This window comes from Otolemur garnettii, unplaced genomic scaffold, assembly GCF_000181295.1.
Source record: "Otolemur garnettii isolate 467f Iridium unplaced genomic scaffold, OtoGar3 scaffold00001, whole genome shotgun sequence".
Classification (NCBI taxonomy): domain Eukaryota; kingdom Metazoa; phylum Chordata; class Mammalia; order Primates; family Galagidae; genus Otolemur; species Otolemur garnettii.
The window spans coordinates 47,246,332-47,260,687 of record NW_003852396.1 but is presented as its reverse complement, the minus strand read 5'-3'; the positions used below and the strand labels follow the sequence as shown (position 1 = coordinate 47,260,687).

The window sequence follows — 14,356 nt, the reverse complement described above, 5'->3', positions numbered from 1 at the left end:
TTGAGCCCAGGAGTTGGAGGTTGCTGTGAGCTGTAATGCCATGGCACTCTACCCAGGGGGACAGCTTGAGGCTCTGTCTCAAAAAAAAAAAAAATAAGTAACACCGAAGTGTATGAGTATTTTTGCATTTTTCTTGGAGAAATTCTGTGTAGGCTTTGATTTGGCAGGTAAACCTGTAGGCTATAGTGATAAGGACTGGAAAATCTTAAGTCTTGGTGACAAAAATCCACTTTCCTCTACTTCTAAATCTACTAATGAAGTGGAATATGTGCCTCTGCTTATGAGTGTTTGTATATCTTCAATCAACTTGAATTCATATTCTTCATGTCCTTTCCACATGAAAATGTGAGCTTGTTGTGAATAAGACCTGTGTTTGAGGTTCTTTTCTTGTAAACTAGGCAATTTTATACTATCTAATTGGGTTAGCAGTTTACTTCTCCTTTACCTACTTTAAATATAGATTCCTCTGTTTACTATAGAAAGTCTACAGTTAAATATACTAAGAAAGGATCTCATTGTAACATAACCAAGGTGACTGGAAAAGAAATCTGAATATTGGACAGCACCTGTGACTCAGCGAGTAGGGCACTGGCCCCATATACCGGGGGTGGTGGGTTTAAACCTAGCCCAGGCCAAACTGCAACAAAAATTAGCCAGGTGTTGTGGCGGGCGCCTGTAGTCCTGGCTACTTAGGAGACTGAGGCAAGAGAATCATTGCCTAAGCTCAAGAGCTGGAGGTTGCTGTGAGCTGTGACATCACTGCACTCTGCCGAGGGTGACAAAATGAAACTGTCTCTTAAAAAAAAGAAATCTGGATATCATTTGGGAATTTCTGTATGTTGGGGCTGTGTCAGTTCTCAGCATTGCCATCAAGCTAGATTTTCAGGTTGGATTAGGGCTCCTTCCTTGGCCAGCTGCTTCATTGGTAGACTAATTTAGTTCATACTTACAGCCTGTTTGAGATCTTTGTATTTGGCAGCCTTCTAGTCAGCACATATCCTTTGGCTTTCCTTCAATAATTTCATATACATTTGGAGAATACTTTTCTAGTTCCTAATTTGTTGGCCTTATTCTCAGAGATTAGTATTTCTTTTTTTACTAGCCACAGCAACAGGTTCAGTAGATAAAGAATGGCATCTGCCTAACATGACAAAAGGGGGAAGACACACTACAAATGTTATTTCCTGGCCCGTAAGTTTAATGTAGAAATGGTCCTAGAGAATCATCTCTGGTCTAAATTATTACCTCTGGGTTCATCATACTTCTCTCACAATAGATACTTACAAAGAGGAAATATTTTCCTTCCATAGTTCAAATTAATGTTATTCTAGTTTTAATCTTTTCCTAATGTAGTTGCATTAGAACTGAAGTCCAGAGAAATACCATTTGTGCCAAGACAATACATATATATGCACTTTTTAGGGTGATATAGAAATCTGTCTAAAAGAGAGTTTATATGGCAAATTAATACTTAGTGAATATAAGAGCTGCAATTAAAAGTTACAGAGACTTTGGCCCTTCTTCTTAGTTTCCTTGAAATGCTTTTGAACTATAGTTTGCTCTTAGCCTTTGCTTGTGGTCAAAATAAAATCTCAGTATTACCATATTCTAAGCAAAATAACCTATGTAGCTATAGGTTCCTATTCAGAAATCATCTGGAATATGGTAATCAGGAGAGAAAATAGTTGTCAGTAGTTTTTTTCCTGTTTCTTTTAAATAGTGATTAATTATTTTTTCATTTTAATTTTATTTTTTAGACAATCTCACTTTGTCACCCTTGGTAGAGAGCCATGGCGTCATAGCTCACAGCAACTTCAAACTCTTGGGTGCAAGCAGTCCTCTTGCCTCAGCCACCAAGTAGCTAGGACTACAGGTGGCCAGCAACAATGCCCAGCTATTTTTTAAACATGGGACTCAATCTTGCTCAGGCTGATCTGAACTCCTGAGCTCAGGTGATTCACCTGCCTCAGCCTCCAGAGTGCTAGGATTACAGGCATTAGCCACTGCACCTAGCTCCAAAACAGAATTTCTTTGAATTGTTCACTTATTATTTTGGATATTATATAGAAGCCCTGCACCACCAGCCTGAGCAAGAGCAAGAGTCCATCTCTACTAAAAATAGAAAAACAAGCTGGTTGTAGTGGCAGGCTCTTGTAGTCCCACCTACTTGGGAGGTTGAGGCAAGGGGCTCTCTTGAGCCCATGAGTTTGAGGTTGCTGTGAGCTCTAATGCCTGGGCACTGTACCCAGGGCAACAGAATGAGACTGTCTCAAAAAAACAAAAAGAAATTCTGCACCACAAAATAGCCATCCATAATCAATATTTAGTCTGAAAATTTATAGCTAAACTTTAAGTTTTATGATTTCTTAATTATTCAGAGTGGATTTTACAGTTAACATTTAAAACTTTCTTATGGTGCCTTATACCTAATAGACGGTATATGTTTAAAGTTGAATTATGTAACTTTTATTGTTTTCATTTTTAGAAAAGGTATAGTTTGGCAGTGGGACCTCCAAAAAAAGACCCAAAAGTTAAAGGTGTCCAATCAGCAGCAGTACAAGCTTTTCTTAAAAGGAAAGAAGAAGAACTCAGAAAAAAAGGTATATATTTGTAGTCTTATTCTCAATTTTAAATCTTCCACCTTCAACATCTAGCTTGTACTTAACCAGTGAATGTTTGCAAAAATATAAAAGGGAACTAGATTTGAGGGGTGTGTATGGCTTGGTTAACTGGGTTTATGGCTTCATGTATGTTCTTTATATTTGTGTAGAAATTGTCTTTTATTTCTCCTTAAAAGCTTTTTGGGGGTAGTAACGATGTCTTGTATTAATAAGTTATTTGGAAGTTTCCAATAACTTCATTCTTTAATAACCTGGCTCTAAAACTGTTCCTACCTGTTTTTATTTTACTTTTTCTTTCTTTCTTTTTTTTTTTTTTTTGTGACAGCCTCAAGCTGTCGCCCTGGGTAGAGTGCCATGGCATCACAGCTCACAGCAACCTCCACCTCCTGGGCTCGAGCGATTCTCTTGCCTCTGCCTCCCAAGTAGCTGGGACTACAGGTGCCCACCACAGCGCCAGGCTATTTTTTGGTTGCAGCCATCTCTGTTGTTTGGCGGGCCCGGGCTGGATTCGAACCCGCCAGCTTAGGTGTATGTGGCTGGCGTCTTAGCTGCTTTGAGCCACAGGTGCCAAGCCAATTTTACTTTTTCTTATTAATAAGAATGCTGTCTAAATAGATAATTTTTTTAAACCATTAAGCTCAAGTAGTTTTATATCATGCAAATGACAAACTAATTTAATATGTTAAGTATTCATTGAGTCATAATAACTGCTAAGTGGATACTAATGTTCCCATGGTATATTTATTTGGTTGAATTAATTCCTATATTTAAAGCTGTAAACCAAGTCTCCCACTTGCTTAGTCATATAGAAAAACCCATATGTGTCCCACTCGTTATGTAAAGATGACTCAACCGATACTTATTCAAATGACTTCCCTTATTTGATTCCTAGATGTCTTCAAATGTAACTTGAATATTATTTGTGTTTTCAGTTGAGCATGCTGCTATCTTGAGACTTTGCAGTAATACCATGTTCCCTCTTTGTCCTTATTTTAGCCTTAGAGGAGAAAAAGAGAAAAGAAGAATTAGTGAAAAGGCGAATCGAGCTCAAACATGACAAGAAAGCAAGAGCTATGGCCAAGAGGACAAAGGATAATTTCCATGGTTATGATGGGATTCCTATTGAGGAAAAGTCAAAGAAGAGGCAGGCAATGGAAAGGCCCACCAGCCAGGGAACAGACCCAGAGTATGAGATGGAAGAAGAAGATGAATTCTTTGAAAACAATCAAGTAGAATCAGAACAGGAGTATGAGGAAGAGCAAGAACCTCCCAAAGTTGAAAGCAAACCAAAGGTCCCCACCCTTAAAAGTGCCCCACCACCCATGAACTTCACTGATCTACTAAGGCTGGCTGAGAAAAAGCAGTTTGAACCAGTGGAGATCAAGATAGTGAAGAAATCAGAAGAGCGGCCTATGACTGCAGAAGAACTTAGGGAGAGAGAATTCCTTGAACGAAAGCATAGGAAGAAAAAGGTTGAGACAGACACAAAACTACCTCCAACTGTGTCCAAAAAGGCACCCTCTCAGAAAGAAAGCATGGGCACAAAACTTAGCAAAGTTTCTGGAGACAAGCATCTTTCTTCCAAGGGAATGCCCCTTCCTCATGCTGAGAAGAAATCCAGACTCAGCATTGGCAATGAGAAACACTTAGCTTTGTCTTCATCCAAATACATGCCGGGAGAGAGGACCAAGGCAGGATCTGGCAATAGCTCCCAACCCTCACTTCGTGAGGGCCATAACAGATCTGTTTTCAATGGGGCTGGAAAGGCCCATTCTAGCACCTATTCACCAAGTGTCCCAAAGACTTCTGCTAGTGGGATGCAGAAATCTGTTACTGAGCACAAAGCCAAAAAATCTCCTTCCCATCCTAGCCATTCCAGGCCTAGCCCCATGATCACTCCACACAATAAGACTAAGAGTCCAGGTGTCAGGCAGCCAGGCAGTAGCTCTAACTCAGCCTCTGGTCGGCTCAGCACAGCAACTGCTCATCCCACTGTTAGTTCTGGCCCTATGCCCAGGCGGCAGAATGGCAGCTCCAGCTTAGGACCTGAGCGATCCCTCAGCGGGACCAAAAAGCCATTCAGTGACTCAAATCCCTCTGGTCGGACAGTCAGTGGTGCTAGTGGCCCTGGGCGACCTACAAGCAGCTCAGGTGGCCTGGGGCGATCTACAAGCAGCTCAAGTGGCCCTGGGCGACCCATCGGTGGTTCAAGTAGTTCTTCAAGACCTGTGTGCAGCTCTGGAGGCCCTGGGCGGCCTGTGAGCAGTCCACATGACCTTCAAAGACCAGTGAGTGGCTCAGGCCCCCTTGGGCGGTCAGTCAGTGGCCCTGGGCGATCTGTAAGTGGCTCAGTTCCAGCTGGACGGACTGTTGGTAGTTCAGGCCCTGGAAGACCAACAGGCAGCTTGGGACCTGGACGAACAGCTGGTAGCTCAGGTCCCCTCATAAAGCCCAAGTGCACTGTTGTCTCAGAAACAATTTCTTCCAAGAATATCATTAGCCGGTCTAGCAATGGACAGATGAATGGAATGAAGCCTCCCCTATCTGGCTATAGAACTGCCCAAGGTAAAATTGCTACTCACTCTAAAGAGTAGTTATTGTCACTAGGAAATCAGACCAAGTACTTTTTTTTATATATGACCTAGAACCCTGGCCCTGTGAACCCTTTTATGTGCTCTTTAATTATACTCTATTGTTCATAGAATTCTGATGTGTTGTTTGTCCTGTGGCTAAGAGTTTCTTTAATGATCATGGTTTAGAAAAGTCTTTAGAAAGACTTATTTAGGGTCCTGTGTTCACCCCTACAGTGTTCCCCAAGTGCTATAAACTGTTGATTTGTGAGATGAGGTGAATATAGTACATGCTTTACATACAGAAGGTGTCCAAAAAATGTATACACATTTTAAAAAAGGAAAAAAATAATTAAAATTATAAACTTGATATATACCAATAACAAAAGACAAATACAAGGCACATTGAGCACCTCTTATAATTGCAGAAGTCAAACATGACTTGAGTATTACAAACTTAATACAGTTTTTCCCTTTCTTAAAATGTGTATACATTTTTTGGCACACTCTGGATACGTGCGGTTCAGTAGGTGATTTAAGCTTTATTTTTTTTTCTTTTAATTGAGACAGTCTCAGTTTGTCGTCCTTGGTAGAGTACTGTGGCATCATAACTCATAGCAATCTCACTCTTGGGCTCAAGCAGTTCTCATGCCTCAGCCTCCCTAGTAGCTGGGAATACAGGTGCCCGCCACAATGCTATTTTTGTTGTTGTTATTTAGCAGCCTGGGCCAGGTTCAAACCCACCAGCCCCAGTGCATGTGGCTGGTGCCCTAACCACTGAGCTACAGGTGCCCAGCCATTGTTACCTTTTTCTGAGGATCAAAAAGACTCATCTTCAAGGATCAGAGTGTTAATTGTAAACTTGAGGCCTGTTGATATGTACTTACTGAGCAAACGTTTGGTAAACACCTATTACGTTCTAGGAACTGTTTTATACTATCCTTGTGTTTCTTGTTCTTATAATGGGTAGTATCAAGGTCCTAACCACTGATCCTTTAGCAGTCTGTCCCAAGGTACAAGTTCATTACCTACTACCTGCTAGGTCTTAGTTGCTTCATGCTAATAGGCATTTGTTAGGTACCACAGAGACTATAAAAAGAAACTAATGATGAAATTCCTTGCTTTAAACTTCCTAATTCAACTAGACTATTAGATTCTCAACAAAGGGTACATTTGGCAACATCTGGAGGCATTTGGGGGGTACCTGGATATGGGGAACAGGTCTTGCTCTGTCACCTGGCTAGAGTTCAGTGCCATAATCATAGCTCACTGTAACTTGAAACTCCTGGGCTTAAGGGATCCTCCTGCCTCAGCCTCCTGAGTAGCTGGGACTACAGGTGCACACCACTATGACTGGCTGATTTTTCTGGGTTTTTTGTAGAGACAAGGTCTCAGTCATGCTTAGGCTATTCTTGAATTCCAGACCTCAAGTGATCCTCCTGCCTTGGCTTCCCAAAGTGCTAGCATTATAGACATGAGCCACTGTGTCTTGTCTTGGGAGACATTTTTGATTTTCACAAATGGGGATAGGGGATGCCTTTACTTACTAGAGGCCAGGGATGCTGCTAATAATGCATAGGGTAACCCCTCTACACAACAAAGAATTATCTGACCCAAAATGTCATGCCAAGGTTGAGAAACTCTTGAGATAGGAAGACAAGCCATGCCTATTAAAAACAACTGTAGAAGAACAAAAGGAGTGTCTGTAATCAAAGACCAGAAAGTAGTTGTTCCCAGATGCTGTTCTATGGATCAATGCCTATCTTTTGCAAAGTTTTTTTCAGTCTTTTGGTAAAATAACAAAAAAAATTATAGTGATTTTTTCCCCTATAGTCAAACTTACTCAATTTGAACAGTTATCTATAATTCTGAGAATCATTCATACTTCATTGGACTTAAAATTGCTACATTAGGCTCAGCGCCTGTGGCTCAAAGCGCTAAGGCGCCAGCCACATACACCAGAGCTGGCGGATTCAAATCCAGCCCAGGCCCACCAAACAATGATGGCTGTAACCAAAAAATAGCTGGACATTGTGGCAGGCACCTGTAGTCCCAGCTGCTTGGGAGGTGGAGGCAGGAGAATTGCTTGAGCCCAGGAGTTGGAGGTTGCTATAAGCTGTGATGCCACTGCACTCTACTGAGGGCAACAGCTTAAGGCTCTATCTTAAAAAAACAAACAACAAAAAAAAACCTTTTACATTAAATTGTGTTATAGTAGATGGTAATTGTTACTTCTGCTGTCTTGGCAAAATTAAAGGATCATGATGCTACGGCAGTTTGTAAATTCTCTTTTTAGAATTTTACTGATCTTTTAAATTCAGAAATATGGGTACTACTAAGCTAGAAAATGTAACAAGGTATTTCCTGAAAACCCTGAGATAAACAGTAGCTCTAGTCTTTCCAGATACCGTAATACAGCAGAGATGATGTAGTAATGACAGTAGCCTGCTCACTTTAGTTTCTGAGGTTATTATTTTAATGATTTCTCACCGTCTCAATTTACATAGGGTTCCGTTGGGCCTGTTTTAGGTTTTAATGTTCTTATAAATAATAATGGTTTCTATTCTTAGGTTCTCAAAGGCTTTCCTTTCCCACTGGTTACAAAAGGCATCGAGAATATGAAGAGGAAGATGATGATGATGAATACGACTCTGATATGGAAGATTTTATCGAAGATGAAGGAGAATCTCAGGAAGAAATATCCAAGCACATTCGAGAAATCTTTGGCTATGACCGAAAAAAGTAAGGCTTTAAGATTTAGATAAATATGATATACTTTTATTTTGAATAATTCATGTTATTAGAAGAGAAATAGACATGCATTGTAAAGGTATCAAATATAATTCTTAGGAATCCTTGAGTAACAAATACACTTTTTGGCATTAAATATTATAGAATTAATTCAGAATAGTTTGTGTAGTTATTTTCATGAAAACCAAAAAAATCCCTTTGGAAAAGTAGTCTATTGCCTTTAACAATAAATATCCCCTTTTAAGCTATTATCCTTACAAAATATATATTTAATGAGAATGAAGCTGCTTAGTGTAGTAGAAATAAATTGGCCTTGAAGTCAGCCATCCACAAGGCCGTGTTGAAAGCCAGTCTGATCTGACATCTCCTTTTTTCCTTGGTATAAAAAAGCTTTGTTACTCAAGACTGTAGTCACTGACAGCAGTATAGAACCAGCAGCATTACCATACCTATAAGCTTGTTACAATGCGGGCTTTTGGGCTGTACCCCAGACCTACAGGAACACAAATCTAAATGGCAAAGGCTATCCTAAGAAAAGGTCGTCTTTTTTTTTTTTTAAGAAAAGACATTTAGTAGAGTAGAAGGAAGAACTAGATTAAAAGTCAGATCTAGGCTCGGCGCCTGTGGCTCAAGTGGCTAAGGCGCCAGCCACATACACCTAAGGTGGCCGGTTCGAATCCCCAGCCCGGGCCTGCCAAAACAACAATGATGGCTGCAACCAAAAAATGGCCAGGCGTTGTGGCGGGCGCCTGTAGTCCCAGCTACTTGGGAGGCTGAGGCAGGAGACTCGCTTGAGCCCAGGAGTTGGAGGTTGCTGTGAGCGTGATGCCATGGCACTCTACCCAGGGGGATAGCTTGAGGCTCTGTCTCAAAAAAAAAAAAAAAAAAGTCAGATCTAAAAATCTAATCTTAACTGCTATTTTCTAACTAAACTGTATGTTTTTGGTTAAGCCATTAACCTATCTGCTTCACTTTCCTCTGTTCTAAAGTTGTTCCCTACCTCATGATAGTCAAGTCAGGTTCATGTATACAAAATAATTCTCATATCTATTGTGGTTTCAGAATTTTAATATATATTATCAAATAAATATTGGTGAGTGAATTGCGAAAGCATTGTTGGATTAGTACCTTCATCAACATTAGATTTAGGAATAGTTGCCCTCAGAAGACAATAAGGGCTCAATTGTCTTTACTTCAGAAACTCACCTCCACTCATCTTCCACCCCTTCATTCTCCACCAGGTAAAAAGGAGTAATCTTAAATGTGTTTTAGTTATAAAAGAGATGTTGATTTTTTTAATGACAGGATATTGTTCCTAAAGAAAATTGAATTTTTGTTCTTTTTTTGTAACTTTGACTTCCTCTTTTCAGATACAAAGATGAAAGTGACTATGCCTTACGTTACATGGAGAGTAGTTGGAAAGAGCAGCAGAAGGAAGAAGCAAAGAGGTGAGCATAAAACTTAACGCTTCTTACTGCTATAGTTGCACTATTGGAAATGATGGTTTGGGGCTACAATTCTGGATTCCATTCCTGATTATTAGCGGTGGGGCCTTAGCCAATTCCTTAGCTGTTCTAAATCCACTCATTCTCATTTGTAAATGAGAATACACTGTTTGAGACTGTGAAAATAAGACAATGTCTATAAGGTACCTAGTGCAGTACCTCATCTGTAGGCACACAGCAAATGTGAGGCCTCCCCTAATCCTGTTGTAATATACTCTTGCTTTTCTTTCCCCATCAGACACATCTCAATCTTGCTAACCCATAACATTGCTAGCCTCAGAGACCAGGTGAAGGTATATTTCATTTCCTCTGTCTGATGCCTGTTTGGCTGTCTGATAGTAAACTAGTGATAATTTCTCGGGCAGGAGTAATAAGTAATTACTTTGTTTATACTATTAATTTTTTTTTTTTTTTTTTGAGACAGAGCCTCAAGCTGTCCCCCTGGGCAGAGTGCCGTGGCATTACAGCTCACAGCAACCTCCAACTCCTGGGCTCAAGCGAGTCTCCTGCCTCCACCTCCCAAGTAGCTGGGACCACAGGCGCCCGCCACAACGCCCGGCCATTTTTTGGTTGCAGCCGTCATTGTTGTTTGGCGGGTCCGGGCTGGGGATTCGAACCCGCCACCTTAGGTGTACGTGGCTGGCGCCTTAGCCGGTTGAGCTATAGGCGCCGAGCCTATACTATTAATTATTAATTGGGCCAGGTGCAATGGCTCATGCCTGTAATTCTAGTTCTCTTGGAGGCCCAGGGAGGTGGATTGCCTGAGCTCAGAGGTTGGAGAACAGTCTGAGCCAGAGCGAGACCTCATCTCTAAAAATAGCTGGGTGATGTGGTAGGTGCCTATAGTCCCAGCTACTCGGGAGGCTGAGGCAAGAGAATCGCTTCAGCCCAAGAGTTTGATGTTGCTGTGAGCTGTGACGCCATCACACTCTACCAAGCAACAAAATGAGACTCTGTCTCCAGAAAAAAAAAAAAAAAATTACTTTTTGGTTGTAGCCGTCATTGTTTGGCGGGCCTGGGCTGGATTTGAAACCGCCAGCTTAGGTGTATGTGGCTGGTGCCTTTAGCTGCTTGAGCCATAGGCGCCGAGCCGAAAAAAAAATTATTAATTACCTATTAATTATAGGTAAAATAATTCACCTCAGTCTTAACCCAGATCCTTAAAGCCCTTTTCTTCCTCTTGTCCTCTTTCTTGTAACTAGATAAAATGTCAAACTAAAATGTTGGGAAAGAATTAGAATGTTGATAAACAGATGTTTCTTGTCCTTTATTTTTAAAAGCTTTTGAGATACTAAGATGTTTTCATTGTGTGAGAGATCCTTTTTTCTTACTATAATTTGGTTCCATGGCCCGTGGGGTGGGAGGTCATTACTTTTTTTTTTTTTTTTAAGGCACAGTCTCACTCTGGCCCCTTGACCAGAGTGCTGTGGCATTATAGCTCACAGCAATCTCAAGTTCTTGGGCTCAAGCTATCCTCTTGCCTTAATTTTTCTATTTTTAGTAGAAACGGGGGTCTCAGTATCACTCAGCCTGGTCTTGAACTTCTGAGCTCAAGTGATCCACCCGCCTGAGCCACTAGTGTGTTTTTAGTGGAAAAGCCTGAGGCAATTTGAGAGCATCAGCACAATCCATGTGAGCTCTCAGTTAAAATTTCAGTCTTGCTTTTTAAAGAAAGTGGTAGTCTTATATATACTGACAAATACCCGCTTAACTTTTTTTTTTTTTTGCAGTTTACGACTAGGTATGCAAGAGGACTTAGAGGAAATGAGACGTGAAGAAGAAGAACTGCAACGTCGAAAGGCCAAGAAACTCAAGAGGTTTTAGCAGCTGCTTTTGTTTCTGTGAAATTCGAGAGACCTGCTGCTGCAAGAATTTTCTTCCTTTAGGCTTGAAGATGCCCCCTTACTGTTTTAGATTTATACTTGGATACTCAAGGAGAAGGCATGCATACTGTTATTTGCAGGCTGTCATTTGAGCATAAAGTATTTTCAGATATTTTCCAGGGTGAAATCTGTAATGCAGATGATATAAGGCCCACTGTGCCCTTATGAAGTTGATTCTTCACAGATGCCAACCTTGATCCTGATGAGCTATGCACTCTAATATGGGACCTCTCACCAGTCAACCAGTCTTTTGTTGTTCCTTTGCTCTTTGAAAGGAGAAAAAAGATTGTCCCTTGACTTCTATAATAATTCTAATATGTGAGTAGGGCATACTGCCTGGCTCCCAGTTAAACTTTTTATGAGGAACCTGGCCCTCCCATGAATGTTGCCAGCAAAGTGACTTGTCCCAATCTAAGTTTGGGTTGGAACTTGAAAATGTAGAGTAGGATTTATAATTATCATATGGATGCCATCCCTGTGACTTTGAAGTGCAAAGTAAAGTATATTCTATATTATTCATGGATTGGATGCTGAGCATTCTTATTAATTTAGGTAATTAGGCAATTAACAAAGTTTTCGAAGTTAAAATACAGTTTATGTGAGTATAATATTCTTCTACAAGTTTTCCTTTCAGATTTATTAAAAAAGTTTGGCTTTAGTGTAAAATAGACAAGGTCACTGTGCTGATTGATTTTTACCTTAAAAATCATTTTTTATATTAAAGAAAAATATTTTATTCAAATGTGAGATTTGAAAGATTAGTAGTTTAAAAAATAAGTGACATGTGAGGCTTCCCTCCTTCCCATGCCCTACCCATCATAAAGATATTTTGAAATCCCAAGGTGCCCCATACCTCTGGATGTTAATGACTTTGCATTCTTAGCTTAAATTTGTTAGAAAATATTTATACCAAAAAACCAAAAACTAAATTTATATCAAGAGCACCACCTTCTCTTTTTGTCTATATTGCACTTTCATTTCAAACTATGCACTGTGAAGAGATTTTTTCCCCCCAGATAGAAAAGGATGCTCCCTGTTATTGGTGTCTTACTGGGCTCTGGAATTTCATTTTCATCCTGAAGTCATATCTATAGATTTGATAGCACTTAAATCCTTGGAATTCCAGTCAGGCTGACATGGGTCTGGCTGGAGGAAAGCCAAGTCTAACAAGTAGCAACATAAAGTGAGATACGATGCTAGAGAGCATTTGTCCTTGGCACTATATGTGGAGGGTTGAGGGAAGTCAGACCTAAGCTTGTAGGATAATTCTACAATAAATGTTCTCAAGCCTTTGAACAGTAGGCATTAGGAAGTTGGGGTTGTCCAACATAGAATCTGTATTCTTTAATAGATCCAGATGCTTTTTTGTATTCCTTTTTATCCATAAAGTCTTCTTTATTCAAGTTTGGATATTACAGATTACTATTGTTAGCCTCCCTTAATGGGACCAGGTGACCCAGTCCTTTAGACCAACTCATTTTAATTGAGTTTCAAACTTTCCAAATATAAGGGTTTAATTTTGAAGTGGAATTCCATGAAAGGTGAAAGGTATCTTCATCGCTAGGAATGACACCCTAACTCTCCACATAGAACTGTTATACTGGTAGCAGAAAATCCTATTAACTTCCTCTTCAATGTCAAATACCTTCAGTGAAATTGTTTTAAGGGTAGTGTGATGTTCCATGTAATAAAATAGGTTTATAACATTATTTCCTTTGCTGTCATTGATGTGCATTTTTTCTTCCTCCTCCCAAAGTTTTTTGTGGACTTTATTTTAAACATTCAGACTCTGAAATCTGTGATTTCAGTCTACTACTTGTCTAAATTTTGGCTTTGTTTTCAAATCCTGTCTTCCACTTTGTCCTTCTGTACTTCATGACTCCTCAAAACTCACAAACTTTTGAAGAAACTGGAATAGGCTATTATTTTATCAAGGTTTGTAAATTATGTGCTTGATTTTTAATATTTCCTCTGTTTTGATTTTTCAAATTTTCTTCTATATTTAAAGATGTGCCTTTTATTGGGTAATGTTTTGAATGTAGTAATGTTATTTCATGATTGTAATAATGTTACATAATCATGGGTGTGGCATTCTCTAACACAAATGATGTGAAAGGAAAGTAGTTTTCATAAAACTCATGGCTTTGATTGCACAGTCCCACTTGCTTTTGATATTACGTCAAAGCAGAGGGCACTTATTTAAGGCTACTTTCAGAACTTTGTATTTTCTCTAAACTATAAATGCAGTTATGTCCATTTGGAGGCCAGGGTACCACATGTCACAGGCAGCCTTATGTGTGTGCTGTAAAAAGGTTCAAAGACTGTTATTAAAAAAGTCTATAGGAACTCAAAATTTTGCTTATAATGTAATCCCTAGGATTTTCTCCAAGAAATTGTTTTGTATTTTGTAACTTAAAAGCAGGTATTAGTACATTTTTGAGATATAGCAGGAGACCAAAACATGTTTGGAAAGAGAATAAATATATAAAGAGAGACTGGTGGTTTTATTTTCAATGTGCTGAATATATTAGACTACTATTTATTTTCTGAGTGGATGTGATGGAATATTCAGACATTTAGTGTATTAACAGTGAGATATAGATTTCTTTGGAGTTATTAAATCCATCATGTCTTTTATGTAATGGACAAATCAAGTTTTTTAAAAAAAATCTTTTCCATAGCTTAGTTTGGTTTTTGGTGCTGTTGACCTGCAAGAGAATATACTTTTGCATATACAGGTGAAAGTTTTACAGTTTATGTATACATATAAATTGTAGGCATTAAAATATTTTATTGATATTTTTACTGTTTTGCCTTTATTGATCAAGACGTTAAGGTACTCTTTGTCTTGTCCCCACAGACATTTTTTCCAGCTAGAAACCTCAGTAAAATTGTCAGCCTTCAGAGGTAGGGTTTGCCACCTCTTCCCAGTTTGTTCTACTGGTATCTCTTCTCTCCCCCTGCCGGCTTAGAGAACTGTTCTATTCTCAGACACCTAAGTCTGGAGGTCAGAGCAATAGAATCTT

The 14,356-nt window shown here is 39.5% G+C and overlaps 1 protein-coding gene across 1 annotated transcript in view; it reads left to right on the top strand.

Moving 5' to 3' along the window:
- The window catches only part of SPTY2D1 (SPT2 chromatin protein domain containing 1), a 36,546-nt gene extending 22,889 nt beyond the window's left edge, over positions 1-13,657 (top strand). Inside the window, exons 2-6 of the mRNA XM_003781160.3 lie at positions 2,486-2,600; positions 3,618-5,186; positions 7,762-7,933; positions 9,313-9,390; positions 11,178-13,657. Coding sequence (XP_003781208.1) covers positions 2,486-2,600; positions 3,618-5,186; positions 7,762-7,933; positions 9,313-9,390; positions 11,178-11,271 — 2,028 coding nt within the window. The 3' untranslated portion in view covers positions 11,272-13,657. The remainder of the gene's footprint in view (positions 1-2,485; positions 2,601-3,617; positions 5,187-7,761; positions 7,934-9,312; positions 9,391-11,177) is intronic.
- Positions 13,658-14,356: the final 699 nt, after the last annotated feature.